The sequence below is a fragment of the Penicillium coprophilum genome (assembly GCF_028826855.1).
Source record: "Penicillium coprophilum strain IBT 35676 chromosome Unknown utg000002l_segment0_segment0, whole genome shotgun sequence".
In the NCBI taxonomy this organism is placed as follows: Eukaryota; Fungi; Ascomycota; class Eurotiomycetes; order Eurotiales; family Aspergillaceae; genus Penicillium; species Penicillium coprophilum.
In genome coordinates, this window is record NW_026622721.1 from 665,136 (window position 1) to 692,195 (window position 27,060).

The 27,060-nt window shown below is 48.8% G+C and overlaps 12 protein-coding genes across 12 annotated transcripts; 5 read left to right on the top strand and 7 right to left on the bottom strand.

Moving 5' to 3' along the window:
- Positions 1 to 237: 237 nt before the first annotated feature.
- Positions 238 to 1,158, bottom strand: N7500_001657 (F1F0 ATP synthase subunit d; the record flags this gene model as incomplete). The annotated part of the gene is made up of 4 exons (XM_056672803.1): positions 238 to 451; positions 519 to 605; positions 668 to 1,063; positions 1,150 to 1,158. The coding sequence occupies 4 exons, from the start codon at positions 1,156 to 1,158 to the stop codon at positions 422 to 424; spliced, it is 522 nt and encodes a 173-aa protein (XP_056536322.1). The 3' UTR covers positions 238 to 421.
- Positions 1,159 to 1,520: 362 nt separating this feature from the next.
- On the bottom strand, positions 1,521 to 2,598 carry N7500_001658 (nascent polypeptide-associated complex subunit alpha). The gene is made up of 4 exons (XM_056672804.1): positions 2,571 to 2,598; positions 2,118 to 2,364; positions 1,915 to 1,973; positions 1,521 to 1,853 (listed from the first exon to the last, which is right to left on the bottom strand). Exons 2-4 carry the CDS (start codon positions 2,343 to 2,345, stop codon positions 1,532 to 1,534), a joined length of 609 nt encoding a protein of 202 aa, XP_056536323.1. The 5' UTR covers positions 2,346 to 2,364; positions 2,571 to 2,598; the 3' UTR covers positions 1,521 to 1,531.
- Positions 2,599 to 2,862: 264 nt separating this feature from the next.
- N7500_001659 (60S ribosomal eL14 domain-containing protein) lies at positions 2,863 to 4,075 on the bottom strand (the record flags this gene model as incomplete). The annotated part of the gene is made up of 5 exons (XM_056672805.1): positions 2,863 to 3,113; positions 3,222 to 3,485; positions 3,591 to 3,725; positions 3,784 to 3,904; positions 4,059 to 4,075. The coding sequence occupies 5 exons, from the start codon at positions 4,073 to 4,075 to the stop codon at positions 3,057 to 3,059; spliced, it is 594 nt and encodes a 197-aa protein (XP_056536324.1). The 3' UTR covers positions 2,863 to 3,056.
- Positions 4,076 to 4,928: 853 nt separating this feature from the next.
- Positions 4,929 to 6,118, bottom strand: N7500_001660 (protein transporter YIF1; the record flags this gene model as incomplete). Its single annotated transcript, XM_056672806.1, has 3 exons — positions 4,929 to 5,135; positions 5,198 to 5,758; positions 5,819 to 6,118. 3 exons carry the CDS (start codon positions 6,116 to 6,118, stop codon positions 4,929 to 4,931), a joined length of 1,068 nt encoding a protein of 355 aa, XP_056536325.1.
- Positions 6,119 to 6,390: 272 nt separating this feature from the next.
- Positions 6,391 to 8,443, top strand: N7500_001661 (signal recognition particle receptor subunit alpha; the record flags this gene model as incomplete). Its single annotated transcript, XM_056672807.1, has 3 exons — positions 6,391 to 6,615; positions 6,674 to 6,956; positions 7,008 to 8,443. The coding sequence occupies 3 exons, from the start codon at positions 6,391 to 6,393 to the stop codon at positions 8,441 to 8,443; spliced, it is 1,944 nt and encodes a 647-aa protein (XP_056536326.1).
- A 679-nt stretch (positions 8,444 to 9,122) lies between these two features.
- N7500_001662 (uncharacterized protein) lies at positions 9,123 to 10,571 on the top strand (the record flags this gene model as incomplete). The annotated part of the gene is made up of 1 exon (XM_056672808.1): positions 9,123 to 10,571. The coding sequence occupies one exon, from the start codon at positions 9,123 to 9,125 to the stop codon at positions 10,569 to 10,571; it is 1,449 nt and encodes a 482-aa protein (XP_056536327.1).
- Positions 10,572 to 11,133: 562 nt separating this feature from the next.
- Positions 11,134 to 11,574, bottom strand: N7500_001663 (uncharacterized protein; the record flags this gene model as incomplete). The annotated part of the gene is made up of 2 exons (XM_056672809.1): positions 11,134 to 11,260; positions 11,411 to 11,574. 2 exons carry the CDS (start codon positions 11,572 to 11,574, stop codon positions 11,134 to 11,136), a joined length of 291 nt encoding a protein of 96 aa, XP_056536328.1.
- Positions 11,575 to 13,624: 2,050 nt separating this feature from the next.
- On the top strand, positions 13,625 to 15,073 carry N7500_001664 (Transferase; the record flags this gene model as incomplete). The annotated part of the gene is made up of 1 exon (XM_056672810.1): positions 13,625 to 15,073. The coding sequence occupies one exon, from the start codon at positions 13,625 to 13,627 to the stop codon at positions 15,071 to 15,073; it is 1,449 nt and encodes a 482-aa protein (XP_056536329.1).
- A 1,839-nt stretch (positions 15,074 to 16,912) lies between these two features.
- N7500_001665 (MFS transporter) lies at positions 16,913 to 18,674 on the top strand (the record flags this gene model as incomplete). The annotated part of the gene is made up of 2 exons (XM_056672811.1): positions 16,913 to 18,325; positions 18,384 to 18,674. The coding sequence occupies 2 exons, from the start codon at positions 16,913 to 16,915 to the stop codon at positions 18,672 to 18,674; spliced, it is 1,704 nt and encodes a 567-aa protein (XP_056536330.1).
- Positions 18,675 to 19,439: 765 nt separating this feature from the next.
- Positions 19,440 to 22,114, bottom strand: N7500_001666 (uncharacterized protein; the record flags this gene model as incomplete). The annotated part of the gene is made up of 3 exons (XM_056672812.1): positions 19,440 to 20,275; positions 20,330 to 21,751; positions 21,832 to 22,114. The coding sequence occupies 3 exons, from the start codon at positions 22,112 to 22,114 to the stop codon at positions 19,440 to 19,442; spliced, it is 2,541 nt and encodes an 846-aa protein (XP_056536331.1).
- Positions 22,115 to 22,148: 34 nt separating this feature from the next.
- N7500_001667 (uncharacterized protein) lies at positions 22,149 to 23,330 on the bottom strand (the record flags this gene model as incomplete). Its single annotated transcript, XM_056672813.1, has 1 exon — positions 22,149 to 23,330. One exon carries the CDS (start codon positions 23,328 to 23,330, stop codon positions 22,149 to 22,151), a length of 1,182 nt encoding a protein of 393 aa, XP_056536332.1.
- Positions 23,331 to 26,238: 2,908 nt separating this feature from the next.
- On the top strand, positions 26,239 to 27,018 carry N7500_001668 (polysaccharide lyase; the record flags this gene model as incomplete). Its single annotated transcript, XM_056672814.1, has 1 exon — positions 26,239 to 27,018. One exon carries the CDS (start codon positions 26,239 to 26,241, stop codon positions 27,016 to 27,018), a length of 780 nt encoding a protein of 259 aa, XP_056536333.1.
- Positions 27,019 to 27,060: the final 42 nt, after the last annotated feature.

A 27,060-nucleotide genomic window follows, 5' to 3' on the forward strand; every position in this document is an offset into this window, starting at 1 on the left:
TCTGAAGAATCTGCATATTCCTGCTTGGTATTTGCTGGGGTGTCAGAGAGCCGATCTTCGGGTGATATTCGCTCTATATCTTGACTCGATCCACGCGGAGAGAGCTTGCTTGGATATATATATCGGACATGTCAGATCCTGATTGACCTCATTTTTCGAACTACCGATTTCTCACCCATTTACCCATTATGAGAATATTGATACAGCTACGAACATATGAATTTACAGTAGAATCCATTAATGAACGCAGAAACGACTAATGTATTGTTTCTATACACATCCCAGCTACCCCACCACACTATCGGAGGTATCTGACCACACATTGGCTGAATAGCCATCTTCTTGGCTCCAAAAGTCATGATCACGTAGTGTGATGGAGCGAGGAATAAAAATGCGGATTTGAGGCCACAAGAGTCCACGCTTAAACGGCGGACAGATCGCCGAAGCGCTCCTACAAAAGGGAAAGGTATAAGCATCAAAACGGATGCATTGTTTTCAGCAAGACAGTAGACACATACCTTGTAGCCAGGGGGCATCCACTTGCCCTTGGAGACAAGGGAAGCGGTCTTCTCGTCGATCTCGGGCTGGGCGGCAGCAACCTCGTCCTAAGAAAGCAGACATGTAAGTAATCATTATAAGTCGGCGGTATGCGGCAACTAATACGTACGACAGTGAGGTCCTCGAAGGGACGGGCGGTCTCGATGTTCTGCAGGGTCTTCTGCAAGTTCTGCAGCTCGGCCTCAACCTTACCCTTGGTAGCCTCGGCGTTCTGGACAGCCTGGGCCTCAAAGGCGTCAATGGCCTTCAGCTGGCGGTTGACATCGTAGGTAGCGGGCTTGAAAGACTTGAAGTGGTTCTCGAGCTCGTCGACGATGGCCTTGTTCTTCAGGATGCCGCGGTAGTGGCTGAAGTCAACGGTCTGGGGCTGCTCGGACAGAACCTGGACCTTGCGGCGAGCCTCGTCATTGCGCTTCTTGAAAGCCTGGAGGGAAACGGCGGTCTGGCCGCGGAGGCCGAGGGAGGTCGACACCTGGGCCCAGTCGATCTTGAGAGCGGCGCTGCGCTGTTTTCGGGTGAAGGGAGTTAGCGGGAGTCATCCGGATAGATTGACGAGGGTCTCTCTTGTCGAGAAGTAGGAGCAGAACATACAGCAGCCATTGTGACGGGTATGATAGAGGTTGGGGGTGGGGAAAAGAGAGGGGAGTTCAATGTGCAGGGAGGTGCCGAACGAGGAGCGACCCGGAAGGTTTGGATTGTTCGGGTCACGTGATGCCAATTCCGAAATCCACCGTGTATTATACAGACAAGACAAACTATAAAGAGATTTTTGTTCATGATTGTAAATAACAAATAACTTACAAATAGGATTTATTTTCATGATTACAGGTATATAGAATGATTGGTTGACTCAACCATGGGTTCAATTGTTTTTTGGGCTAAATTGTGTACACTATGGGCGACAGCATACTAGACATCTTCCATCCAGCATTATAACCCAAGTCCCTCATAGAACCTTAAATACAATCACTCATTATATGCTGAGGGCCATGATGGAGTTAACGATATCGTTGTCGTTCTCACGGAGAGCCTTGACGGCCTTCTTGCGGGAAACGTTTGCTTGTGCCATGACGAGCTCGATATCCTTGGACTCAAGGTTGGACTCATCAACCTCCTCACCATCATCCTCCTCATCCTCCTTCTTATCATCGGCCTCGGGGGCCTTGGCCTTGCCGAGAATCTCCTCGTGGTCGTGACCGGCGTGGTCGCCAGCGGCCTCGGAGGCAGCGAGCTGCTGAGCGGCGGAAGCCTGGGCCTGGGAGTTCAGGTCCTCAATCTTGGCCTCACCGAAGATGCTAGAAGAGTATCAGTAAGCCTCATTCAGACATGAATTGACTCCAATTGGTATCCACATACATCCAGCAGTTGCTGTTGGGGGAACGGTAAACCTCGGGCTGGTTGACAACGAAGAGGATCTTTAATTCCATTAGTTAGCATCTCCGCATTGGGAACGATCGAAATATTTCATATTGGTGACCAGTGTTGCGGTTGGTAATCGCAATCACATTGTACCGGGTGGGGTAGACATTCTCATGACGGTCGCATCGGGATTCACATACGTTCTTGGGGCGGCGGAGAGTGACACGGGTGATGCCAGGGACGAGCTTCAAGCCGAGCTTGCCAATGGCCTTGCGAGCCTTCTTCTCGCCACGGGAGTGAACAGCGACGGAGGCACCGGCGGGAATGTTGGGCTCATCGCCAGCCTCGGAGCCAGACTCAGAGGAGCTATCCTCAACGGTCTTGGAGACCTCGTCATCGTGGATTTCTTCAACGCGGGGATCAGCCATTTTTGCGGTGTAAAGAGGCCTAAGAAGAATGCGAAAAAAGAGTTGGTTAGTTGGGTTGTTTCGTTCGCAATGGTGTTAAGGCTGGTTGAATGGTGTGAGAGCGGGCATGGTGGGAGAGATTGGAGGAGATTGGTCACCCCCCCCACGAATCGCACAACACTCGGAAAAGGGCGGAATTTGATATTGAAAAGGCGAGAATTCAGTCGAGTAAATAGTCATACATACCTGAAACGTAAATATCAAGCTGTTGTGAATGGGGGTGGATTTTGTTGAAGTTGAAGGTGCGTAGCTGTGCGCCAGACCGAACCCGAAAATCATTAGCGAGACCCCAGACTGCCCGCCCTGCACACATTGCCCTATATGGAACTACATCACCAATTCTAAACTAGATTGGCTAATAATTTATAGATCTCATCTAGATCAAGATAAATATATAATACAGTTTCCAGGTCATTTATGTATTTACGCATCTGCTCGTTCTATTTTTTTGGTAGAGCCAGATATTTCCCGTAAATTTGGGGATATAAAATGAGTCCAGAGCCACGAGGAAAACCAAATAACAAAAGGCCCCTTTGCCGGGATATCAAGGATTTTGAATCATTTTTGCTGTTCATTGATAATGCATACAGCGATTTTGCCAGAGTATTACCAGCAATGGAAACCCTTCCAGGACACCTCCTTCAAACCCATGCACCGAAACCTCGTAATCATCTATGACTTGTTGGCAGCGCGAGCCTTGGCGTGGGACTTCTGGACCTCGTAGCGAGCCTGGGATTATGTTAGTTGATTTGTTCGTAATCCCCCAGATTATCCGATCGGGTGGAGTCAGGCGCATCATGTGCCAGAATCATTCCCCCATTCGGTATTTCCACGTACCTGCTTGCGGAGGCGGAGAACCTTGAAGCGCTCGAAGTCGGACAGGTTCTTGCGGCGCTCGGCGCGGTCGGTGCGCTGAGCGAAAGAGCTCTTGGCCCACTTGCCATCAATCTCGTTCTTAGCCCAGAGCTTCTTGACGGGACCGGTACCGGCAGCACGGGGAAGCTGGGGAATGGTGAAGTGGGTGAGAGTGGCGTGAGCGAGGGGGAGAACGTGACGGGGCACGATCTTCTTCTCCTCGGAGGAGGGACCGTCGACCAGGACCTGAAGAAAATCGCAAGTCAATACACAATTTCCAACTCAAATCTCCGAAAATCCGATTCTCCAAATTTGTAACGATTTCCGGATTCAAAGGGCGATTCCACATACACGGCGGTGGTCCACGATCTCCACGATGGCAGCGAGCTTGCCTTCGAAGGGGCCGCTGCGGATCAGCACTAGGCGGCCAACCTCAACCAGCTTCCACGAAGCGACCTTGACATCGATATCGGCCATGGCGAAATTCTGCGAGATGAAAAATTCAGCGTCGCGGTTCTGGAATATTTGTAGATAGCACACTCACGGTCGACAGGGGGTATGAGTCGAGAAGGGGTTGTCGAAAGAGTTCAATTGTCCAAGAGTTGTCTCGAAATTCGGATGTGCCCACACTCGCAACATTCTCGCTTAACCGGCCACTTGCAGGTCTAGGGCTCTGCTTATCTCAGCACCCGCAATAACCTTTATCCGAGCCCGTGCATTTTATCTCGTTTTTTTTGGCCGACAACTTTGCTTATTCCCTTCAAGCTATCCAGCTTTAGAAGCTCAAGACTTTGATGATGAGTCTTGCTTCGGTTTCACTCTCGCCACTCGCTCATATGTAGCCTTTCACTCAGGTATGCTCATCTTCCCTTTTTTACCGCCGATTTCCCCCTCATTCCTCATATGATGCCGTAATTTGCGATTGACCCAGTGTCTGTGAGGCCCTCGCCGGGGCTCTCTATACAGCACTGTCGTATGATATTCAATTTTCTTACATATTCTGATATGGATTATAACTACTCTGTTATATGTTGTCAATGCTTTTGAGAGACATCGCGCTGACAATTCCAAGATTATAGGACCTTACTTGATACTCAAAGACCGGACTTCTCGGCCACATCGCAGCTTCCATCTTTCACAGGGTACGTTGACACATCCACGCAATCCTCAGCAACACCCCCAGGTCCGATGATTAGAAACTTTTATCACGCCTAGATAGTAATTGAGCTTCTCGCTATGAAATTACCTAACTACCAAGATCTCTGAGAACCTTAGCCCCTTGCATAAGATTGCTTGTTATGATGGTTGTGACTTGTCGCTAACCCTCAAAAAGAATATAGGATCACCTGTTTTAGACTGGCAGTTCGCTTTCTCAGATACTAAGGGAAATACAATTCATTTTTGCAAAACCAAATCCTCCTTCAGTAGCTTAGATTTATAGCCTTGATATCTTTGAACTTAACTTAGCCCATCTTGGTCACCTACATGGTTCATATTTACTACATTCATGTACAAATGCAAATAAGTTTTGATTACAATAAGTCGTGCTATATCGTTACCTCGGCCGTGCAATGCCCAAAGACCCAGAGCAAGCCACTTGTCCTTCCATGCTATGCCTTCCTACTAACCCAGTCTATCTCTTCCAAATAGCAAAGAGCAAATCCTTGCTTGCCCTTTCTGCGTACCTGATTATGACGACGCAGAGCCGGCAGATGCCGCAGAGGATGGTCCCTCGCGACTGAGAACCCACATGAAAACGAGCTGAACCGCATAGGAGTATACGAACAAGAACTGACCGCGTCGGTTGCGCTGGGACCGAGCCACGGCCTGCATCGAACCGGCATGCATGGCGGAGTCAGTCGAATCAGGGAGCAACACATATTTCAGCGAGCGAAGCTAGAGTATATATGTTAGGAATTGCGGAACGCACGGGAAGTTAGATCAAATCTGTCACTTACCAGGAAGAACGCATTGGCCAAAAAGGTGTACGCAAATACCGTCCAGCCAACCCAACCCCTAGTCCCTTGTCCAGGATTGAAGATCTCGGACGCCACCATAGTAACAATGATTCCAACGAACTTGTAGCCCGAGTATGCTACCAGATCTAGCAGCTGCGAGTCATTGTTGATGCTCAAGATGTATGTCGCAAGCTTCATGCATAGGATTTCGAAGGCGATCACTGCAATGGCCGTGGTGGTAATCGACCCCAGAAGTTCTGGATGGAAATCACCCCGGAATCCAGCCAATAATACCGACAGCAGAATATATGTGACCAGAGCCATGACGGGAATATACATGTCTGGCGAATTCAGGTCGTCGCGAGGAGGCAGGAACATGGACGAATATTGTTGCTGCATGATTTGACCACTTGGTCCGGGGGTTGGTGCCATTCGGGCCTGCTGTCGAGACCAGGGTTTGTGTCGCCAGGGGAAGAGGACAAGAACCAGTTTCTTCAGGACGTAGGAGTTGGAGACATTGAAGTAGTGCTTGAGAGCGGGTATAGAGACATAGCGATTGAACTGCAAATTATCTCCAGGTTAGCTATATGTGGAAAATAGACATCTGTCAATGATGCCTACATTATTTTCCATATACTCCTGCCCAGCCGCCATTGCGCTCTTGCCGACCTGGAAGCCCATCTGCGCTGTGGGCTCGTTCATGAACCCACCGAATCCCGGAGCACCAGGGGCATAGCTTCCACTGCCACCCTGAACGGGCGATGGTTGATATGGGTTACCACCATATCCAGCACTTGCGGGTTGCTGGGGAGCTGGTGGTGGAGGTGAGCGCATCATAGGGACGGTCGAGACATGTTGCGGGACGGGGTGGTGAAGGGGCGGCGATTGCGCGGGCGGCGGAGCGAAAGAGCCCCGATACATAATGTACCGAAGTAAGGAAAGGAGGATAGAGGGATAAGGAGGGTGAAAATTCAGTGGCGAACGTATCGTCCTGATCGTCTGACGGGAGTTTGGGGAAGAAGCGAGGTTGATAGCGGAGGAAAGTGTTTATACGTGGCTGAAGATCCAATCCGCTTCCGAGCTCCCCCCCAACTTCGCCCCAATTCCGCCACAAGTCACACCGGGCCTTTTCCCCCTCCCACATTAATTATCTTTCTTTCAAATTTGGCGAACGACTACCGGAGACACCCAGAATGTTAGAGGCTTTTGAGATTTTGACGACTTCGGGCGTGGTGCTCTGGTCTAAGGCATACGCTCCAGTGGGCGCACATGTTATCAACAGCCTGATCAACGATGTCTTTATCGAGGAGAAGGTCGTGCCACAGATTACGACAGTTAGTGGGGTCTCGCCGGCATACAAGAAGGAGAAATACACATTGAAATGGAAGAGAGTGAAGGAATTTGATTTAATCTTCGTGGTGCGTCTGTCGCATGCGCATGCGCGTCGCTCTTCGACTAACTCCTGACCTTATGCAGGCCGTCTACCAATCGCTACTCCATCTTGGATGGATCGACAGACTTCTTGAGAACATTTCGACAATCTTCATTGATCTCTACAAGGACCAGGTGAAGGGAGACCGCGCCAGAATCCAAACCTATCGGTTCGACCAATACTTTGAACAGCAAGTTCGGGAGCTTGAAGACAACACTGGTGGCTTCGTAGAGGAGATCGTGCCAGAGACGGGCGAAAGGAAAGACCCGCTTGTTTCGTCGGACAATGGAGGTCCACCACCGCCACCGGTACCTGGCCTGGTGAAAGGTATGGAATGACAACACTCTCGGTTTCAAGCACATGCTGACCATCCCAAAGCGCAGCCTAGAGCTGCGCTAGCCGGGGCGACCTCTGACGAGGGTACGCCACCAGCTACACCAGAAATTTCTAGATCTTCGACCCCCCAGGGTCATCTTCTTACGGCCAAGACCGGACCTGGAGGTCGTGGGTCCCGACGAGCTCGCAAGGCTGCCAATTCGAGCGCCAACACATCGTCTGGTGATGAAGCTCGGAAGGGAAAGCCCGTCAAGACCCCCGTGAAGAAGATGCGCAGATGGGATGCCAGTGGGATGGCAGATGAGGATGATGGAGAGATCCTTGATTATTCTGCCCCCGCGGAGGAAGGAGAGTCTGCCGTTCCAGCGGTGGAGGCGGTCTCCGAGGAGGATTGGGGTCGCCGAACTGGCAAGGGCCAATTCGTGTTGAAGGAGTTAGGCGAGGAAGTTCAATCCATTCTGGACCAAGCTGACGCGGAAAAGTCCAAGGGCACTGCTTCGTCGGGTGTCGTCGGTTCCGGGTTCAACGCAATTGGTGGCTTCTTCCGTAACATTGTTGGCGGAAAAGTTCTGACAGAATCTGATCTCGAGAAGCCTCTCAAGGCAATGGAAGAACATCTTTTGAAAAAGAATGTTGCCCGCGAAGCTGCTGTCCGGCTTTGTGAGGGAGTTAAGCGTGAGATGATCGGCAAGAAGACTGGAAACTTCCAGAGCACAGATGCCGCATTACACGTGGCCATGGAATCCTCGCTGAGGAAGATCCTGACGCCTACTTCTTCTTTGGATTTGCTGCGCGAGATTAACGCCGTGGTTGCTCCTACCAGTAAGCAGCAGGCGCCTCGCCCGTACGTTATGTCTATCGTCGGTGTCAACGGCGTTGGAAAGTCGACCAATCTGAGCAAGATCTGCTACTTCTTGCTCCAAAACAAGTACCGTGTTCTTATTGCAGCTTGCGATACTTTCCGTTCCGGTGCCGTGGAGCAGCTCCGTGTGCACGCTGACCGTTTGAAGGAACTGAGCGTCCGCGAGAATGCAGGCGACGTGGAGATCTACCAAAAGGGTTACGGCAAGGACGCGGCTAACGTTGCCAAGGATGCAGTTGACTACGCAGCGGCCAATAAGTTTGATGTCGTCCTGATCGACACTGCCGGCCGTCGGCATAACGACCAGCGACTGATGTCCTCACTTGAGAAGTTCGCCAAGTTTGCTAACCCAGACAAGATTTTCATGGTTGGCGAGGCACTAGTCGGCACAGATAGTGTCATGCAGGCTCGCAACTTCAACCAGGCATTTGGCACCGGCAGGAATTTGGATGGCTTCATTATCAGCAAATGTGACACCGTCGGTGACATGGTGGGAACTCTGGTCAGCATGGTCCATGCTACGGGAATCCCCATTGTATTCCTGGGCGTTGGACAACATTATGGGGATTTGCGAGGACTCAGTGTCCCCTGGGCTGTTAGTCTACTGATGAAGTAGAGACGACTTGATATCCTATTCTGATATTTTTTAGCCGTGTACATTTCATATAAATTCTTTGCTTTCCACTTTTTTACGGCTAGGTTGCCATAATTCGATATAATGAATTCCTTGTCCAACCTGGAATCCCATTCATCCAGCCACGCACACCCTTTATTGGCACAGCGATATCTCCGACGCTCAGGCTCGAGACTACTGGAACCTCTCTATCGTGATTTCTTGTGCTACCCGGTAAACTATCTGCATACATCATTAAACAAGATACCCAAAGATCAAACAGCAAATAGACAACATTTATGCCAGGATACTACACCCACCCGTTTTAGGGGCGTCTGTTGAATGTGTGATGGGTGTAAGGCGGTGAACCCCCAACATTTGAAGCTTAGCAAAACCAGATGGGCCAGCTGCATTCCTATGAGGGAAGTCTTCTGAGAACTTGAGATGATCCCAGAAGCAACTAGAAGAACTAGAGCAACCCATTCAAAGGTTCGCTCGGGCTGCCAAACGTGCAAGTGAGTAAGCTGATACGCCAACAAGATCCTCAACTCATATATCAAACTCCAGAATTCGCCGCAAAAAGTGCGATGAAACCCACCCATCATGTTTGAGATGCACCGATACGGGTCGAGTATGCGAATACGTGGAGACTCTGGACCGGCGTGAACGCGCCGTGCGAGACATGCGGACCGTCGCCCCGGCCCCCGACCCGACCCCTAATAATTTCGTTGCACGACGAATACTAGATCCAAGCCAAGTGGGTCTTTCATTCGTGGAACGGTGGTATCTTGATTTATTCAAGACGCATACTTCTAGAAAATGTACTGGGTATATGGTCGATGACTTCTGGCAGCGGCTCGTTCACCAGGTCGCCGAGGAGGAACCTGCTGTGCGGCATGCAGCTATTGCTTTGAGTTCTATGCATTTGAGATTTATGCAAGATATCGATTCTTTGAAATCAAAGCCCCTGTCTATGGCTACGCTTAGTGTGAATAAAAATCCATCTTTCACTCTGGCGCAGTGCACGAAGGTCCTTGTTTCTTTGCGGGAGAGACTAACGAAGGGAGATACCTATACGACAAGCAGCGCACATAGAGAGGCAGTTCTTGTTTCATGTATTATGTTAGTGTCGCTGTCTCTCTTCCAGGGCGATGCTACGGCCGTGACCTCGCATTTACGGTCCGGTTATAGTGTGCTTATGGAATGGCAGAAGGTCAATTTCGACGGGAATCCCTCGGGGCTGGTCCTAATGCGCACGTTTTCGGAACTACAGCTACACCGGGCTACATTCTCCCAACCACAGCGGGATCAAGAATCAGAAGCGGACAGTTTACCGCTCTGGCGGGCGATCACCGTATGCCGGCCTGTATATGGATGCCCGGAAGAGTTTGAAAGTGGTTTTTCCTTTGTCCTTGGAGCAGTTATCACAGCGAATTATCCACAGGGATTGGAACTCCGCGTAGGATCAAGTCAAGAGAGGCTGAAAACTGCTCTTGCCGATCTACTCTATCAGAACAGCGTGGAAAAGACGCTTGTGGAAAGGTTAATGAACTGGCAGAGCGAGTTCCATGCTTTCATTTCAGTACATAGGGATACATTACCGCCACAAGACCGCGGCCCTATGATATTGCTCGAGCTATGGACTTTGGCCAGTGATATCATACTTGCTTCTCTCGAGAGGCCGCTGGAAGAGATGTCCTATGACTCCTCTTTGCTCGTATTCCAGCGAATGAACGAGTTGGCGGCGCTTTACTTGAGCTTGGCGGAGCAAGCTTCCATGTTCTCCACTAAACCTATGATTCTACAAATCCTCCATTTCAACGCCATTAAATGCCGTGACTGGCATACACGTCGGGAGACATTACGCCTGGTGCGTACCTTCCCACGGCGAGAAGGTTTCTGGACATCTGATCATCTTGCCGCTTTGTTAGAATACGTTATCCAACAGGAGTCTACTGGTTTAACGCCAAATGATGTGGTTCCGTGCACAGCTCGTATTGACATGCTGCATCTCAGCCCTTTGGATCAGAAAAAGTTCAGTGTATGGTATCATCGATTTTGCACTCCCGAGGAGATTACAGGTTGTGCTGATATCTATGGAAACTGGACCAATGTGGTGCTATCAGCTTAATGGCACCAACAAGCAGAAAAATATCAGAAAGATACGAACCAAGCAACTAGAAAAGGGGTTCAGCTGAAACTATGGCTTTTTGTTGGCCAGAGAAGTGGTTATGAGCAACAAGGGCTATGACATGAAACTCTCTGGTCGGTTGATCGTCCGCTTTGCTCGGATTGCAGTGAGTTGCGTCACGCTGTTCGGTCGTGACTGGGATGATGATGGTTAAGGTCTTAGTGTACTTCAAGCGAGAAGGGGTGAGCACTAGGAAAGTGAAAGCCAAGATTTGCCAAACGTGATCCCGCATACGTAAAGTTCCTTCAACCCAATCCAGCGCTTCTCGTGGATAGTATCTTTAAACCTGCGCCGGCATTCCACACATACATGAGCATAATGAAAATGACCTATGGTTCTAATTATGTTTTTACTAGTAACTCTGAAACCCACTAACATCGGCACTTCTTAACCTACGAAGCACACGCAGATCACTTTACTATCTATACCTACTCCTACTACTACTTACTACCATTCGTTAGGTTACGACTTCAATGGAGCAAAAAGAAACAGGGAGCAAAAGTTAATTGACCGACGCAGGGATCGAACCTGCAATCTCTTGATTCGTAGTCAAGCGCCTTGCCATTGGGCCAGCCGGCCTTGAAGAATTTGGCCCAGTTTTGATATATGGGGCAGCGGACCTTTTAGGGCTAGACCCCACTTAAATGTTCACAGGATTTTCATGTATTCAGAGGCCATTATTTCTACCAGCTATGGGTATATCAGATGGCTTAGAGCAGTTTCGTGTAATTTCAAGTCAAATCAATGTGATAGGCCAAAAAAAAGAGAAAAAGAAATACCCAGATGAGCAAAGCAGGTTCAAAAAGAAATCTCTCCCTCGGGGAATCGAACCCCGGTCTCCCGCGCTTATCGGTTTTAATGACAAGCGGAAATCATCACCACTAGACCAAGGAAGATGTGGACGAGTTACTGCTCGGCCATTGGAATGGTTGATGTAAGTCATGGTCAGCTTTAACATGATATTCAATTTCTTAAATATCGTTTATCGTTCTCGATTCTTCATGCAGTGTTTTCCTTTGCAAGCCTCAGTATCTCTTTTTTTTTTTTTTTACAACCCCCGCGCTTAGATTCTACCAATTCAACGTTTACACGGCTGTGTAGGCATTGTGTTAGCTCAGTGAGTAGCATGAATGATTGTCATGATTAAGCCGACGGTGGCAGGACAACGACCAGCCAAGGGATGTGATGTAAGCGCGGTATCTGTCTAGAATCTTATTAATGGAGAATAATGTTAGGCCTAGAAAACTAGTATATGTGGATGTATTATATCACAGCCAAATAGGCCGAATCGAGGAGTTGTTGTTCGCCCCTTTGCGCCACGTTCTTTAGTCCCATTCAAACGTCCGTGGGTGGTAGGCCATGCTGTAGTATGATATGCCGTTCCAGTAAATATGTATGATAAAGCAGGGGAAATCATGTCGCGAGTTATAGTGGTTTATGTTGTGAGTAGACTCTCGACGATATATATGTGCATCGGTAGTAGAACAATTGTACAAAAGACACCGAAGAGAGATACGTACTTTGAATAAGTCAATCAAATGAATTCCTAGGGTTCTGTGTATCAGACTTAGATATTGGGCGAGATCGTATCCTTTAATTGAACATTCCACTAGCGAACGAAATATCCTGGCGTGTCGATTAGACCTATCTCGACGTGGATGGCTCCCCAGAAGCATCCCTGAGTAGGTATCAGCTTTGGATATTGAGATGATTCTTCGATGGTCAACTAACATATGCGCAAAGGGTTAAGCCTATGGAATGACTAGAATTTAGTAAGATATTGACAGTATAAGAGCCCGAACAATAATTTCTTCAATTTGCACCTTCCCTAATAACCATATGCGGGTATAGGCGCGTATAAAAAGGCATATAGTAGCAATAGCAGCGCATGCCGATAGTACCCCGATGGCGAGACCATTGTTGTTTGGTGAGTTATCCAAGTTTGGAATAACGCCCTCTGGCGGAGCAAGGGCTGAGCCGCTCAGATCCATTGCAACTGCTGATTGTCTTTTGGAGTCGGTGGAACGTCCACCTGGTCTTGAAAGACCAGTGAGGTTTTATAAATGAAGCAACGGGTTGGACACGGCCCACTCTACCTTTGCCTAGGTGAGAACCCAAGAACCCTTATTGCGATCTTCAGGAGTATCGGAAAAACAACGGGTTTGTATCTCTTAGGACAGAGCTTGGACACTGGTAACCCGTGGTAAAGGTCTTGCAGGGATTCAATTCCTGTTGTAGCCATTTTACCGGTCTCAGACAGGGATATGTATTATTGTCAATAATACTGCTAATGAGAAAAACGAACAAGAATGAGGATACAATAGGCTACTGAAGACGAGAGTGGACTCACTAAATACAATTATAGTATAGGGTATAGTCGGGTCCAATCATTCCATGGGGCCTTAGCATTGTTCGGGAGGGGCCAGAAACCCGAGAAAAGAAACATGTGAGGATCGACCAGTACAATTTCCCCCTGTAATTTTTATTTCATGGTATGATTCTATTCCGATTCTAAGGAGAATGTGATTTTAACAGCTATAGAGCAAAAAGTCAACCCGAGAGTGTCTCAAACATGTGGTTTCTTATATTATTCTATTTGCCTCGGAAGACCGAATAAGATTCACAACGGTTGGAACTAACAAAGGCAGTGCGAAGATATCTATGGAGTACCCTGCAACCAAGTGGCTTGGATTCTATCATTGGGAGATTGCCTGCTTTATGTGGATCAAGCGAGATATACGGAGTACCGGGAGAAAATGGGGCTAAAAGAAAGGAATTGCTCCCCCGAGGCCACATGTTTCACAATCCCTGCATTTTTACAAAGTGTTGGGTCCGTGTCTACCTTTTTCGTATGATGATCTTTAGCCCTGGATGTCACAGTGGGGTTATCCGCCGTTGACGGCAAGTCCCTATAAAGATTGAAGTTGCATGCGCACGAATGTTGAGCTCTCTTTGTATACCCTGTGCCTATCATTGTTGAATAATAAACCGCTATGCCCAAGCAAGAAGTTCTTCATCTTCACCCTTTCGGTTGGGAAAATGATCCGGAGGAGGAGCGGTTCAAAATGTCAACGCTCGACTACTTGACCGCTTGTACCTACAATAACTATGCCCTCTTCTTTCGCGTGGATGATGCAGACAAGGCACGAGTCGTCGATGTGCTGAAGACTGGTCTTGAACGTACCTTGAGCCAAGTTCGGCACATCTGCGGTACAATCGAGAAAGACCCTTCCGGTGACCACTCGTTTGTCAAGAAGAAGGATAGCACTGTACAATTTGTGGTCCAATGGTTGGATTCACCAGAAGACAGCGACAACTACCCATCCTTTGACGAGATTGCTGAGAAAAATTTCTGTACTTCAGCACTAGGTGATCTCAAACGCTGGAGTGTCCCCCCGATGACATACGGCGAAAAGCCCGAGGCTCATCCTGATAACAGCCCGGTGGTTGCCGCATATAAGTTGAACTTCATTCGGGGTGGACTTGTCTTCATTATGCATCATCACCATTACTCTAACGATGTTATGGGCTGGGCCGGCCTCGTCCACCAGCTGGCGGAAAACTGCTATGCAACGGTCAACCAGACACCCTTCCCTTCATGGGATCCTGCATGTCTGGATCTCTCACGTCTCACAAAGCCCATTGTGCCAGAAGATTCTAAGATCGATGGTCCCCCTGCCCCCGAGCGTCATCCTGGTCATATCGAGGCCGAAATGCTGCTCTTTCACCTGCCAAAGAGCAAGGCAGCGGAGCTAAAGAAACTCGCGTCGCCAACATTAACGGACGGATCTTGGATCTCTACATATGACGCGTTCTCCGCCTTCTTATGGCGCACTGTTACTCGACTTCGAGCACCTGTCTTTAAGCCAGATCTATCAGCCCCCTTATTGTGGATGGAAGCTGTTGATATGCGGCGACGAATGCACAGCCCCAAGGTCCCGGCACGGATCCAACACAACGTTATGAGCGGAGTTCTCTCATCTACTGCCCCAATCACTGCACCTACAGCCGCGGAGGTCATTTCCGAGTGGCCGCTATCAAAGATAGCTTCTTATGTCCGCCAAATGACCGACAGCATCACACAGGATGCTCTAGATCAGATGTTAGATGTAGTAGCCACAGTGCGTGACAAGACAGTGCTGAACATTCGCATTGATGCGCATCCGCCCATGTCACTTCTTCAGACAGACCATCGCGATGCCAATATCACGAGCGCCGATTTTGGGTTTGCAAAGCCCTCTACGTATCGACATCTCATTGACCGGTTGACTCAGGGTGTAGTCATCATCTACCCGTCGCGTGATCTGTTCCCTGAATCAGACGAGGGCCCTGAATTTTCGATCTCTTATGAAACGAGCCTGAAGCAGGCCCTGATTGAGGATCCAGAGTGGAACAAGTTTTTCGAATACCGTGGTGTCGATGCAATCGATGCGCCCCAGTAAGATCACCAGGGGTCCAATGAAGGCCGATAGGGATAATTCTGCTCATACTGGCCTGCTGTCTAAACTCCTCCCTACATCTTTAGTATAGACTTCGCAATATATAAAGCTCAATGAACATTATTTGGCCGACTTGAATACACTGGAAGATCATTTGTGATGGTATCACGATATAAAAGGATTCAAAAGAGAACATCAAGCGAATACTGTTCTGGTTGAGCTGGAAGCGCAGCGATGCCATCTGCCTTGTGACCGGCCGTACTAATGGTGTTCTGAATTAGTTTATCATCTCACCTAGAGTAGTGAAAGGCCAGTCCGATATTAAAGACCAAGCCAATGGCCACCGCATGATGCTACATACTTTCATCTTCACCCAAGGTCTAAACATCTACAAAGCCCACAAACACCGCAAAGCCCAAGGTCTACCACCTTTTCGCCTCGCTGCCTGGTATGTCGGACGGCAATATGTCAGAACTTCTGTATCTGTCGTTTGATGAATCCCTCACCTTTGCTAGGAATTGATAGGCTCTCGGTTTGCATCTATTCTGCTACTCTTGGGAGACTAGGTACTCTTCCGACAACCACCGAGACCCCTGCCTCACCTATATCATCTCGAAGATGATGCCCGAGGGGTTGAAGGCGAGACATGGCTCCACGATGCAAGCGACAATATACTAAGGAAAATTCCCAACTCCAGCTTTTCCAAGAAGCATCGGGCGTCTACACTCCAGACCCCGGCCGAGGTGAAATCTACCAACAATGAGTCAGGCACCATACGTGGCACAATTTTGGACTGCCCTCCGCATGTCAAGTTCCCATCTTTGGATCTGATTGTCGAATATGGAGCAGACACAACGGCGACAGAGGCAGAAGCATTCTAATAAAATGATTTCCATTAAGCATGAAGGTGACAGTCTATTTATAGATAGTAGGGTAACTTAGATTCTCTACTATAAACCACCTATACAGCTTTTACCTGAAGGTAGTTGTACCCAAGTAAGCCTACTGTAGTAGTAAGCGAGCCCTATGTACTCTGTACGGAGTATGTCATATGATTTAACAGAGGAATGAATGCCCTAATATAGTCAGGGAGTCCAATTGGGCGTCCTCAGTCTTACCGAGCAAAACGCGGCAAGGGGCATTTAACAAAAGGGAAAGCCAAGGCTTGCCAGACATTACCTGATACGAATGTATTTTTACTGCAGTACTATGGTGTATAAACACACCCCTTGAGCGAGACTATTAGAAGCTAAGGATCATTAGATGGGCGCCATCGAGGTTAAACGCTACATACCATTGGCTATACGAGATATATATTTTGATCATTCACCAGCTCTACAAATAAAATCAGTATGATGCCTGCATATTTCTGGTCACTTGTTGAGCCTCAGCACACAACATATTGTAGTACGAGATCGACATATGCAAGGGCTATCTCCCCAAGCCAATAAGAAATAAGTAAAACAAGTGCCATGCAGATGTTCAGGTGCTCCAAAGCTCTCCAGGGCTCCACGGCTGACCCTGCAGGTGGGGCTAGAGCAACCTGACTCAGCATCTACAAGCTTACATCATCATTGTGTTCCCTGATCCGGGTTGCGGTCTTGCAGTCAACTTCATCCTAAGCTTCTCGACACCTTTTTTTGTCTCGAGCATCCAATTATACTTGCATATACACCTTATTCTATCGACTAGACTGTTAGTTTATCAGTGCACGTCAACCGGACCAACAAGCTCTCCCACCACAGCACTGCGTCTACAACCAAGCTTTCCGCACGACCCCAATCGCATGGTCAATTCTGAGAAGATCTCATTCAGTTTTGATCCTGCTGGCGTGTCGCCAGAATGACGGGTCCAGACCGGGCTTTGCTCAATCGCCGCTCCTCCACGCAGCATTACCAGACTTTCGATACCCCACCGCCCAAGTCGCGTGGGCGACCTAACTCGGGCCAGTCCGAGTCCTCCGCAGACGCCTCACACGATCCCCACAATGACACCGCTGATTCCCCTGGAACGTCATCACCGCTACCGAAGAGGCAGATGGCAGTGCTAGCGATAATTGCCCTCGCGGAGCAAACAGCGTTGAACTCGATCAGTCCTTACCTCCCACACATGGCATCCACATTCCCCGAAGTGGAACCGAACCAGGTGGGTGTATATGTGGGTAGCATTGCATCGGCCTTTGCGCTAGCTCAGTTCAGCACAAATTATTTTTGGGGCTGGCTGTCGGATCGTGTTGGTCGAAAGCCGGTGATCCTGCTTGGCACATTTCTGACTGCACTGTGTTTCGTTGCATTCGGATTCTGCAGGAATCTTGTACAAGCTATAACTGTTCAGGCGTTGATGGGTGTGGTAAATGGCAACCAGGGCTTGGTGTCCACCTGTCTCGGAGAAATCACCGACCGAAGCAACCAGTCGCGGGCTTTTACCTACCTCCCGGTACTATACGGGATTGGAGGTATAACAGGACCCCTCCTAGGAGGTCTTCTCGTTTTTGAGACGAACCCTTTCACTGGCAATGCAAACCCATACCCCTACCTTGCGCCAAACATACTGTCTGCTGTTGTCCTTCTGGTCGACTTTGTTGTGACGGCTATCTTCCTGGAAGAGAGTCTCGAGGACGCTGAAAGCCTACCAAAGATTGGCAAAAAAGTGCGCAGCTTATTCGCATGGCTGTGGCAGTTCACCGGCAATTCTCGCCATCCGACCTACGTGGAGATTTCGCAAGCAGTGCCATATCACCACGGTCATCCCGATATAGAGACTGAGGATCACGACAGTGATCTAGACTCTGCGTCGGAGGTATCAAGCACCCTTAGCCACCACGAGGAACTCACTTGGGGTGAGATCTTCGCCCGAGATACCATTCTACTTCTGTTGACATACCTGATCTTTGCTTTCTGCAATGTTTCCTTCAACTCGCTGTTCCCAATCTTCGCCCAAGCTAGGCCTCCTGCTGGGCGGTCCCTCAGCCCGTCCGAGATCGGCCTTGCTCAAGGGTTTGCTGGATTTGTGACGATCATTTTCCAAATCTGTATCTTCAACCGTCTGCGAGACAAGATGGGCAATCGGTGGTCTTACCGCGCAGGCCTGTTTGGCTTTGTCGTCTCGTTCATCTTGATGCCTTTCATTGGGTACAAGAGCAAGACTAGCAACGGCCTGACCGGCAAGTCGGCTCTCATGGCTATCGAGCTTTGCCTCGTGTTGCTGATCAAGACCATCGCCTCTGTGGGCGGTCTGACCAGTGCTTTGCTTCTGGTAAGAATTCTCAAAAGTCTCTTTATATAATATACACCGAAACTAATACTTCCTCCAGATCACAAACTCGGCACCTAATCATGCCGTCCTTGGCGCTCTGAATGGTCTTGCTCAGACTCTTTCCGCAGCGGGACGTGCAGTGGGTCCATTCCTCTCTGGAGGCCTGTTCTCCCTCACGGCCAAGATCCAGCCTAAAGGAGAGGCACTGGCATTCGGGGTCTTCGCCGCGGTCTCCTTCATTGGCTTCATCATGAGCTTCGGCATCCGTGGTCGTTCACTCGAATCAGAGGGTTGGGGTGAAGATAGTGACGGAGACAAGTCGGACGAGGACGAGCCGAACGATGTTTGATCAAAATACATGGATCTATAAGATATGCCTACATGACGATGTGACGAGTTTCTGCCTGCGTTCTAGCCCCTTTTTTTTTGCATTGAACATATTTTAGCCCCGTTCATTCGAGATGAATCATTGCTGTTATATCCTTTGCTGAGACAATAGACTCGATCAGATGTTCCATTCAATCTTGAGCTTAATAAATTTGTGGAAGGTAGAGTTGTTAGTATGCCTGAGAAAGAATACTATGCAACTATTGTGAGTTCTCGAGGATTGAACATGTGTAAGGAATTCTATGACAAGGCTAAAGCCAAGTGAAAAGGTCCAATTCTCACATCTCCTTTAGCTTTTCGTGCCATTGTACAACTACGTGGGGATCAGACATCTGATAAAGCGTTTGTATAGATTCCTGACACGAGGCACACGGCAAGAGAAGTGATTAAGTGGAGTGAGTTTGCGTTCATATTGTATCATAAAGATTGCAACATACTGGATGAACATGCTGCATGTATTAAGAACAGCCCAGGATTAGAATATGCAATAAGCACAGCCATAACTCGATAGAGAGGCATGAAATGGAGCGTGAAAGCGAAACGTGATGTATCAAAATGATTCAAAATCCAATAAAAACTCGGAATTCCGATATAAATAGCAAGGGTATATAACACATAATGATCGTGACAGTGAATCATGGATGAATGACGGTAAGGAAACAGAGACTGAATGCAGACCAAAAAAATAGCAAAAAAGAAAAGAAAAAACAAAATTATTACAATATCATCAAGCCCAGCGCCAGCCCAATTCTTGTGACTTTTGACGCTTAATAACATCTGCGAGTAGGGTATTGCCTTGGCCAAAGGGATTGTTCTTGTTCTTTTTCCGTTGATGCTGAAGCAACTGCACAGCAGCATGAGCATCGATCCCCTCACCAGTATCCGTAATCTTAAGAGCCCACTTAGCGTCTTGCGTAGTAAAACCAAGTTCATTGACCATCATATCAATAGCGCGGTCGACAGGGTCGAGAACCTGCGGCCGAAGAGGCAGAGGAACCATAGCCGGTGGCGGTGGTGTATGTGATGGAGTAAGGACATTGACAGAGTCGGACGGGTGAGTCGGGGTTTGGGGAGCCGTCCCAGAAGTTGAAGTTGAGGACCTGTCAAGAATGAGGGCGGGCACAGATGGAATAGGGCGGTGATCTCGAAGCGATCCGTTGAGATTATGGACAATAGTGCTAAACTCCGACATAGGGCGTTCAGCAGAGAAGGAAAAGCGGCCGTTGGGGTCGGGCTCGAAACCGTGTTCACGGCGGCGGCGAAGCTCATAGGCGAATCCGGCTTGGCGCTCACGGATCTCGCGGTCGCTTTCATTAGGGCTTGTTTTTTGCGGGCTAATTTCGGTCGGGGTGTTAAGTGCGCGTTCCTCGAGTTCGTAGGCGCGTGAGACTGCTTCTTTTAGGAATGACGATCGTCTTGTTTCGGTCTCGGTTGCTTCCCATTTCGTGAGGCCGATTGATTGCGCCTTGAGGAATGTGGCGGCGGTAGTGTCGGCCGGACAGACAGCGCTGAGTGTTAGCACTGCGCCCAGACCGAGAGTAAGAATGTATGAGGTCCATTCCTCTATAAGTCTGAATTAGCTGAGATCAAATAGACATGGTGCGCTGTTTCACTTACCGAGAACGGTCTCTTCGAGAGCCAGTTCACCATCTGGGACGTCCAAGGTATCAAAGATGCCGACTTTGCGAGCTTCAATGCACTTTCCATGCAATGGCTGCAACAGAACACCCATGCAAGTCCAGATCTCCGTTAGATCGTACATCTGCTTCTGCGATAGACCGGAAAGATTCCCACGACCAAATCCCTCGGGTGGTTCAAATAGAACATTATTCATACCGAAAGGTTGTGTCATCGTTGAAGACGAGGTGAAGTGACTCTCTGCTTGGACACCACCCTTCAACCAGTCCATTTGACCAGCAATATCATTCTCTCGCCCCTTACCGCATCCAAAGATCCGACAGAAGGTCCAGAGCCGCCAGAACGCATCGTCCACTTCCTCAGCGCGGGTGTTGTCCACGCCCGCCAGACCACGGATGGTATCGCGACGCAGGAACGGAGCGCACCGCGCTAGGACCAATGCCTTCAGCTTGGCGAGAGTGTAGATATCCTGCGCGTATCTCTGAAGATACAGCGTGGGCGTATATTCTGGAACCTGGGAGTCGGGATCTACAAGGAGTTGCCACTCCATTTCCCATGGCGGACTCATCTCGCGTAGTTCCCAAGCAGGCGGTGACATTTTGAACAATGCATTTTTCAGCATGGCCAGCTCGCGACCTTTGAAAGTAGTATAAATCTTTTTGTTGACAAGGGCGAAGTTGAAAAGGTCATCTAGAGAGTCGATGTTCTGCATGATTGACAGAAGCAAATCCGCCGGCATATCTTCGGGGAGGGTGGCATTAAATGGAACATGGCGCTTGATCTGCGGAGGGACCACGGTTGAAGGCGACGGGGGAGTAGCGGGAAGTTCATATATCTGTTCGGTGAATTGAACCCTGCTCGCCTGGGCAGTCGAGACCATCGCCCAGCTCTGACGAAGTTTCGAGCCTACGGGCTTCACTACTTCCAAGCCCTCCATGGCGACCTGGCCGGGGCTACCCGATAACACTGCTTTTTCCGCGATGTGATCGAAGGGATTCTCGTGATCATTAGTTTGCAGATCATTAGTTTGCAGACGAGGTAATTGAAGTAGCAGGCTGTCCCGCGTGGGGGCCTGAGCAGGGAGATTGGGAGAACGCGATTCCAATGTCATGTGGATGGAATCCTCCGACCGTGAGCCGACGCTAGCTGCATCTCGCAGCGCTTGGCCTTGCTTGCGAAAGCCCAGGAATGATTTCTTGGGTTTTTCCTTTTTGATGGTTGGCATTGATGCCAGGACTTTTGCCTCGGCCTCCCTCTCATCCAAGTCCCTCTCCCTATCTTTGCCCGATCGGCGAGGCTTATCTTTCGTCTCCTTCTTGACTTTAACACTTTTTTCTTTGGATACACTTGAGCCTATTGATTTGATCGTGTTGACTCGACTGTTCTTCAGTGTCGATTTTCCTTGCGGTGTTTGTGAGTGAGGCTTCGTGGAAGGGGGAGGGGTGCGGGCCGGGTAGCAATCAAGTCCCCATTATGGCGACTGATCTGCAGTGGCCCGTCGAGGATCAGCAGCGTTTTATGAGACAGATCTTGACCAGCAAGGTCCGCCAGGGCGTCTTCGAGTTCCTCGGCAGCCTGCGATAATGTTGGGATATGGCGGGCTCGATGACCAGCGACCACCAGATCTGACCGTTGTCGACCTTGACGCTGTGGGCGGCGCTGACGCTGGTGCTGACTGTGTCCGCATGTATGGCAGGGATGCTGGGGTTGTCGGTGAGTATCCAAGCGGTGTAACAAGGGCTCCTTCCAGTCACCCTGGCTCATTGTGGTCGAGTGTTGCAACGAGATCAGGGAGTCTCTATTGGAACATCGCGTTGATCGCTGTGGCTTCAAGTGTGGTGAAACCACCGAAAGGGGGGGACTCGCTGCGGTAGCTTGGGGCTGAACTATCACCGAAGGATGGTTCCAGTGGCAAGGGCTTATTTTTGAGGTCGTTCATGGATACCTTTTTGGAGATTGGAGTCGGGAAGGCGGGTTTTGACACGTGCAGGTGGCATGGGGCCACTGCCGAGGACGGCTGCGAGGAACAGATGGAACTGGCGTCATCGAAGACACCGGCCGCAACGGGGGAGAAGATCGAATATGCATCGGCCGTCTTGTAAGGATATCGTCCATCATCTCCCCAGAACGTGGTTCCAACACTGGTCACCGATGTGCGACGACTATAGCACGATGAAGCACAATCCAAAGTCTCCTCAGACCCAGAAGACAGGCGGGGAATCTCCAGAGGATCAGTAGGGCTGTGTGAATCGGGAGAGCCATGTGCATCGACAGAGCCATGTGTATCAGGAGGGTTATAGAGATCAGGAGCCACGTCTGCAGAGCTTTGATATAAATTCTGCACCCGTTCTTCTAGTTCCCGCTCGAAAACCGAGGGCCCCGTCGGACGGTCCATCTTGCAATCTGCACTGACCGGGGAGACAACGGAGAAGTGCGAAGATAGCTCTGGGAAAAAGCGGGCCAAACGGGAGGCTGTACGCAATGGAGGAAGATGGTCCGACAGTGGAGAAATTTCAGACTCAGCTTCAGAAGAAGGTGATTCCAAGTCAATCATAGTGCCCAAAAATTTCTGCGGGGAGGAAGGCTGAATATCCCCGACCTCCCCGCTTGCGATCTCTTCTTTGTGACTTGAGTGGTTTGATTGGTCTTCAGGCTCTTTAGTCTCGGTTGCCATGTGGTTAGCAGGGGGCTCTGGGGTCGTTCCAGACGGGCCATGGGTGGTGTCCGCGATCTGCGCTGGCATTGTCGGCAGGTCTTTCGGCAGGTCTTTCGGCAGGTCTTTCGGTATGTCCTTTGGTAGGTCTTTATCAATTGTGGGACTCGATGGAGTTGAAACACTACCCCGAACAGCTGTGACTTTTGCTTCTATACCAAAGGGTTTCATTCGAAGCTTGAGCGACGGAGGACGAAAAAGTGATTTTCTCTGCTTCGAAGACTTCGTCTTCTGGATTGAAGGATCACGAGATTCAGGAGGAGCCATTAGTAACCAGTAGCTCATATCTCGGCTGTGCTGGATTTTTATTGATGGAGCATTGTTGTCCCCAAAAGGCTGCTCTTGCACTTTGTTAGCGTGACGTTGAACAAAGAGCTCCTTTTTGACTTTAATTAGAACATACCGTCAATGTAGACTCGAGGAGGCGAAGTGTAGAGGCTTCTTTGTACAAGAAAATACTTCGTTCCGGTTGTGGCTGCAGAGAACAAAGACCAACAAACCCACCTATTCTCTCTCTTTTTTTTTGCAAGTATAGAGGGTTACAAAGATGAAGCGGAAAAGAAGCTTGGAATGCGAACTATTTCAGGTAGATCTAACATCGCACAGCATTAGGCAACCGGTCGATATCGCCCTTTTTAGGCCCCCGAAATCAGCAGGTGGTCTTCCAAGGTTTCTGTAAAGACTATGGCGTTTTTCAAAGTAATTTCCAAGCCCAATAGTCAGACCAGAATTGATTATTCTGTATTACTTGGGGTTAGTGGCCTGCAGCTAAACAGCGATCCTCCGGGGCCAAAAGGATCAACACCCCAAATTCCCAATTGAGCAAGTCGTGAACTTTTGAGATACAGAACAGACTGATGGAAGATTCCCAAGTCTACTACGGAATACTGGACTGACTGTCTCTATTATAATTTTACCTTGAGCTTCGTGTTCTCTCGTACTCGGAAAGGTGCAGGGAATGTTATTCTTCTCGTGTTGACACAAGTTGCCGTCAAGGGAAGTGACCTGCAGGGTTACAATATGGCGACGAATAACCGAATTCGGCCAATGATATACGCTAGCAAATTAATCCTACATTATGTACGGAGTACTCCGTATGCAGTACAAAATATATAAATACAGATGCATGGCCTTTACCACAATTTCCGCCCCATTGCGCCCATCGCCGCCCCCAACTATATGACTGTGAACAACCTTGGACTTGGACATTTGTACATTCGCCCCATGGAAACCCTGCTGATAGTCTTCTGCCCCCTAGAAACTCTGCTGATAGTGAGAGTATGTTGTACTCCGGATTGCTCATTAGGTAGTGAATTTCGTCAGCTATTCATTAATATCAACATACTCAGAAGTGGGTAGTGTGGCCTCTTGTGCCTGGCTGAACATATCGCTCGTAAATACTCCGTACTCCGTACTCCGTTGTATATTGCATATATTCGTGAATCTTCATGAATCATGCGGATGGATATATCCCTCTCTTAATAATGTCTTGAAAACTTGGAAGCAAATTGCCTTTTCCCTAGAATCCACTGTGGATATCTTGGATGTCTCTAGACCATTGGCCCGATTCGGAAGGAGGATAACATTCATGAATCCAAAAGAGCACTTACTCTGTTAGTCCAACTAGAATGCACGTGTTCTTTGTACTCGTTAACGATAGCGGCTATGGTAGCACGGCTCATATGCAAAGGAAACGGCGGGGGCGCAAAGGCCCGTCGTTCTCGGAGATTTTCCTTGAACGCCACGTGTGGATGAGACTGGTCTTGATACTCCATTGATAATGGTCTGGCTCCACGTCCAAGCTTCCAATGTTTGTTTTCATTGGCCCCTTCATTGGCCTCCAAAGCTGTCATTGGATACCCACTGCAGGAGCTATCAGCGGAAGAGACAGATGATAAACCTCAATGAAAAGACAACATAGCCCAAAGAGGAAGATAGAGTGAAAGAAAGACAGAAAGAGGGATGGTCAAGATGTGACATCTAGAAGTAACTGAAAAGAACAGAGGACCTCCGTCAGCAAAAGAAGAAGGGTTTCTGCCTGACGATAACAATTCCGATTGATGCCAAGAAATGTCTCTGCCTCAAGCGCTTATATCAATTTCATCTACGAAGTAACCTCTGTGTACTCCGTACGTGTATCTTACCTAACTTACATCAGTCGCTGTTTAAAATCCCAAAGTGCTATACTGTCATATCAAAGCGAAATCTTAAGAGCCTGTTTATAGTCCGTTAGTGCTGTACTTATCTGAGACATCCCTGGGGATGCATTGATGTTTCGCTCCGAAGGATACCTTATCATATATGATCGTACTGGACTATTTATTTGAAATATGTGGTCACTTCAAAGTAGATGACAATTCGTGTCTTGCGTGGAATATTCGCTCCGTATTGCGATAGTGCATAGCTGGAGGTCGCGTTTCTTTGGTAGCCGAGGATTTCAATCCACAGTACAAACATTGAGCGAAGACTTGCTTCTAGATAGCTAGTAAGAAACGCATTACGGTGGGAAGAGGGCTCACAAGTATCAGGATTAACACAGTATTTTACCCCTAGACCGTAGCAAAAGCCAAGGTATTTATCTGTTTATGGCCAAGTTAGCCATGCTATACTTGCCTGACACATCCTTGATGTACTCTGTCTGCAACCGACTACTCCGTATCATGAGATCACTTGCTTATAACAGTAATCATATCGGTTATCAAACTTTGCGCTCAGAAAAACTCGAGAACATGTAACAATGTGCAGGGTTACGGAGAACCTCTTGACCAACGGGTGGCGATAACAAGATGATCTACAGGGGGTCATATATTACACTCTCCAAATTACATGCCAATCCCAGTAACATGATCCAATGAGAGTTGTCATCTCATTGAGAGTGGACTATCAGAAGTACTTTGTATGTTATAGATGAACCCATCCTTTATCGGTCACCGCAGATGCCTTGCCTCACTTCTTGTTTGAGCAACTCCTCTCGTCTTTTCATGCCTCACTGAGAGAAGATCAATCGAGTTGATGAGCAACTAAACATCCTTTGCTTTTCCTTGACAGACGCTCGGATTTGTACCGAAGCTCAGGTTTATGTGTATAAAAAGCCCCAACCGACGATAGTGTAAGTAGTCAAACATACAGCCACCAATCCTACTCTATATCGTTTTCCCCCGTGCCTTCCCCTATCATGTTTAACAAGCTCCCAACCATCGCAGCCTTGCTGGCACTTGGCCTGAGCGCCCAGGCAAGCCTGATCTTCAAAAACTCCGGCACAACCTCTGGCTGGGATAAAACGAACCAAGAACACCGCGGCACCGTGAAGCAAGTGACAGATGAGGCGTATGAGGGCAAAACCGCCCTTAAAATGACCCAAATCTACGATGAAGACTACTCCGGCCGGTACCACTCGGAAGTGGTGAAGAACGACGTGTATAAGCGTGGCGACACGGGCGCATACGGATTCTCCTTCCGACTTCAAGACGACTGGCAATTTTCTCCCGTACAATCCTACGGCATCGCACAATTCATCGCCGACTTCACAGACAGCGGCTGTGAGGACTGGATGCCAACAACTATGATCGCGTTGAAGGGCAACAAACTCTACTCGCGTGTCAAAGATGGCTCGGTCTGCAAGCAGGAGGTTCATGGTTTCAACGACCTAGCCACTATGACTGCTGGTGAATGGCACCGAATTGAGATTGAGGCAAAGTGGGAGTCGGATGGGACGGGGCATTACGTGTTCTACTATGATGGGGAGAAAGTGTTGGATAAGCAGAATATTAGCACTACCATTGACGATGATCGTGCTTTCCAGTTCCGGGTTGGTCTTTATGCAAATGGCTGGCATGATGACAAGCAAATGAAGGGCTCTCAGGGGACTAGGTCAATTTGGTATGATGCGATTGCTGCTGGCACTAAGCTTTCTGATATCTCGTCTGAGGCTGAGATCGATGCCGGTGATTGTTGATTTGGGTGATTTCGAACATTTTGAATTTATTCAGGGATAGTA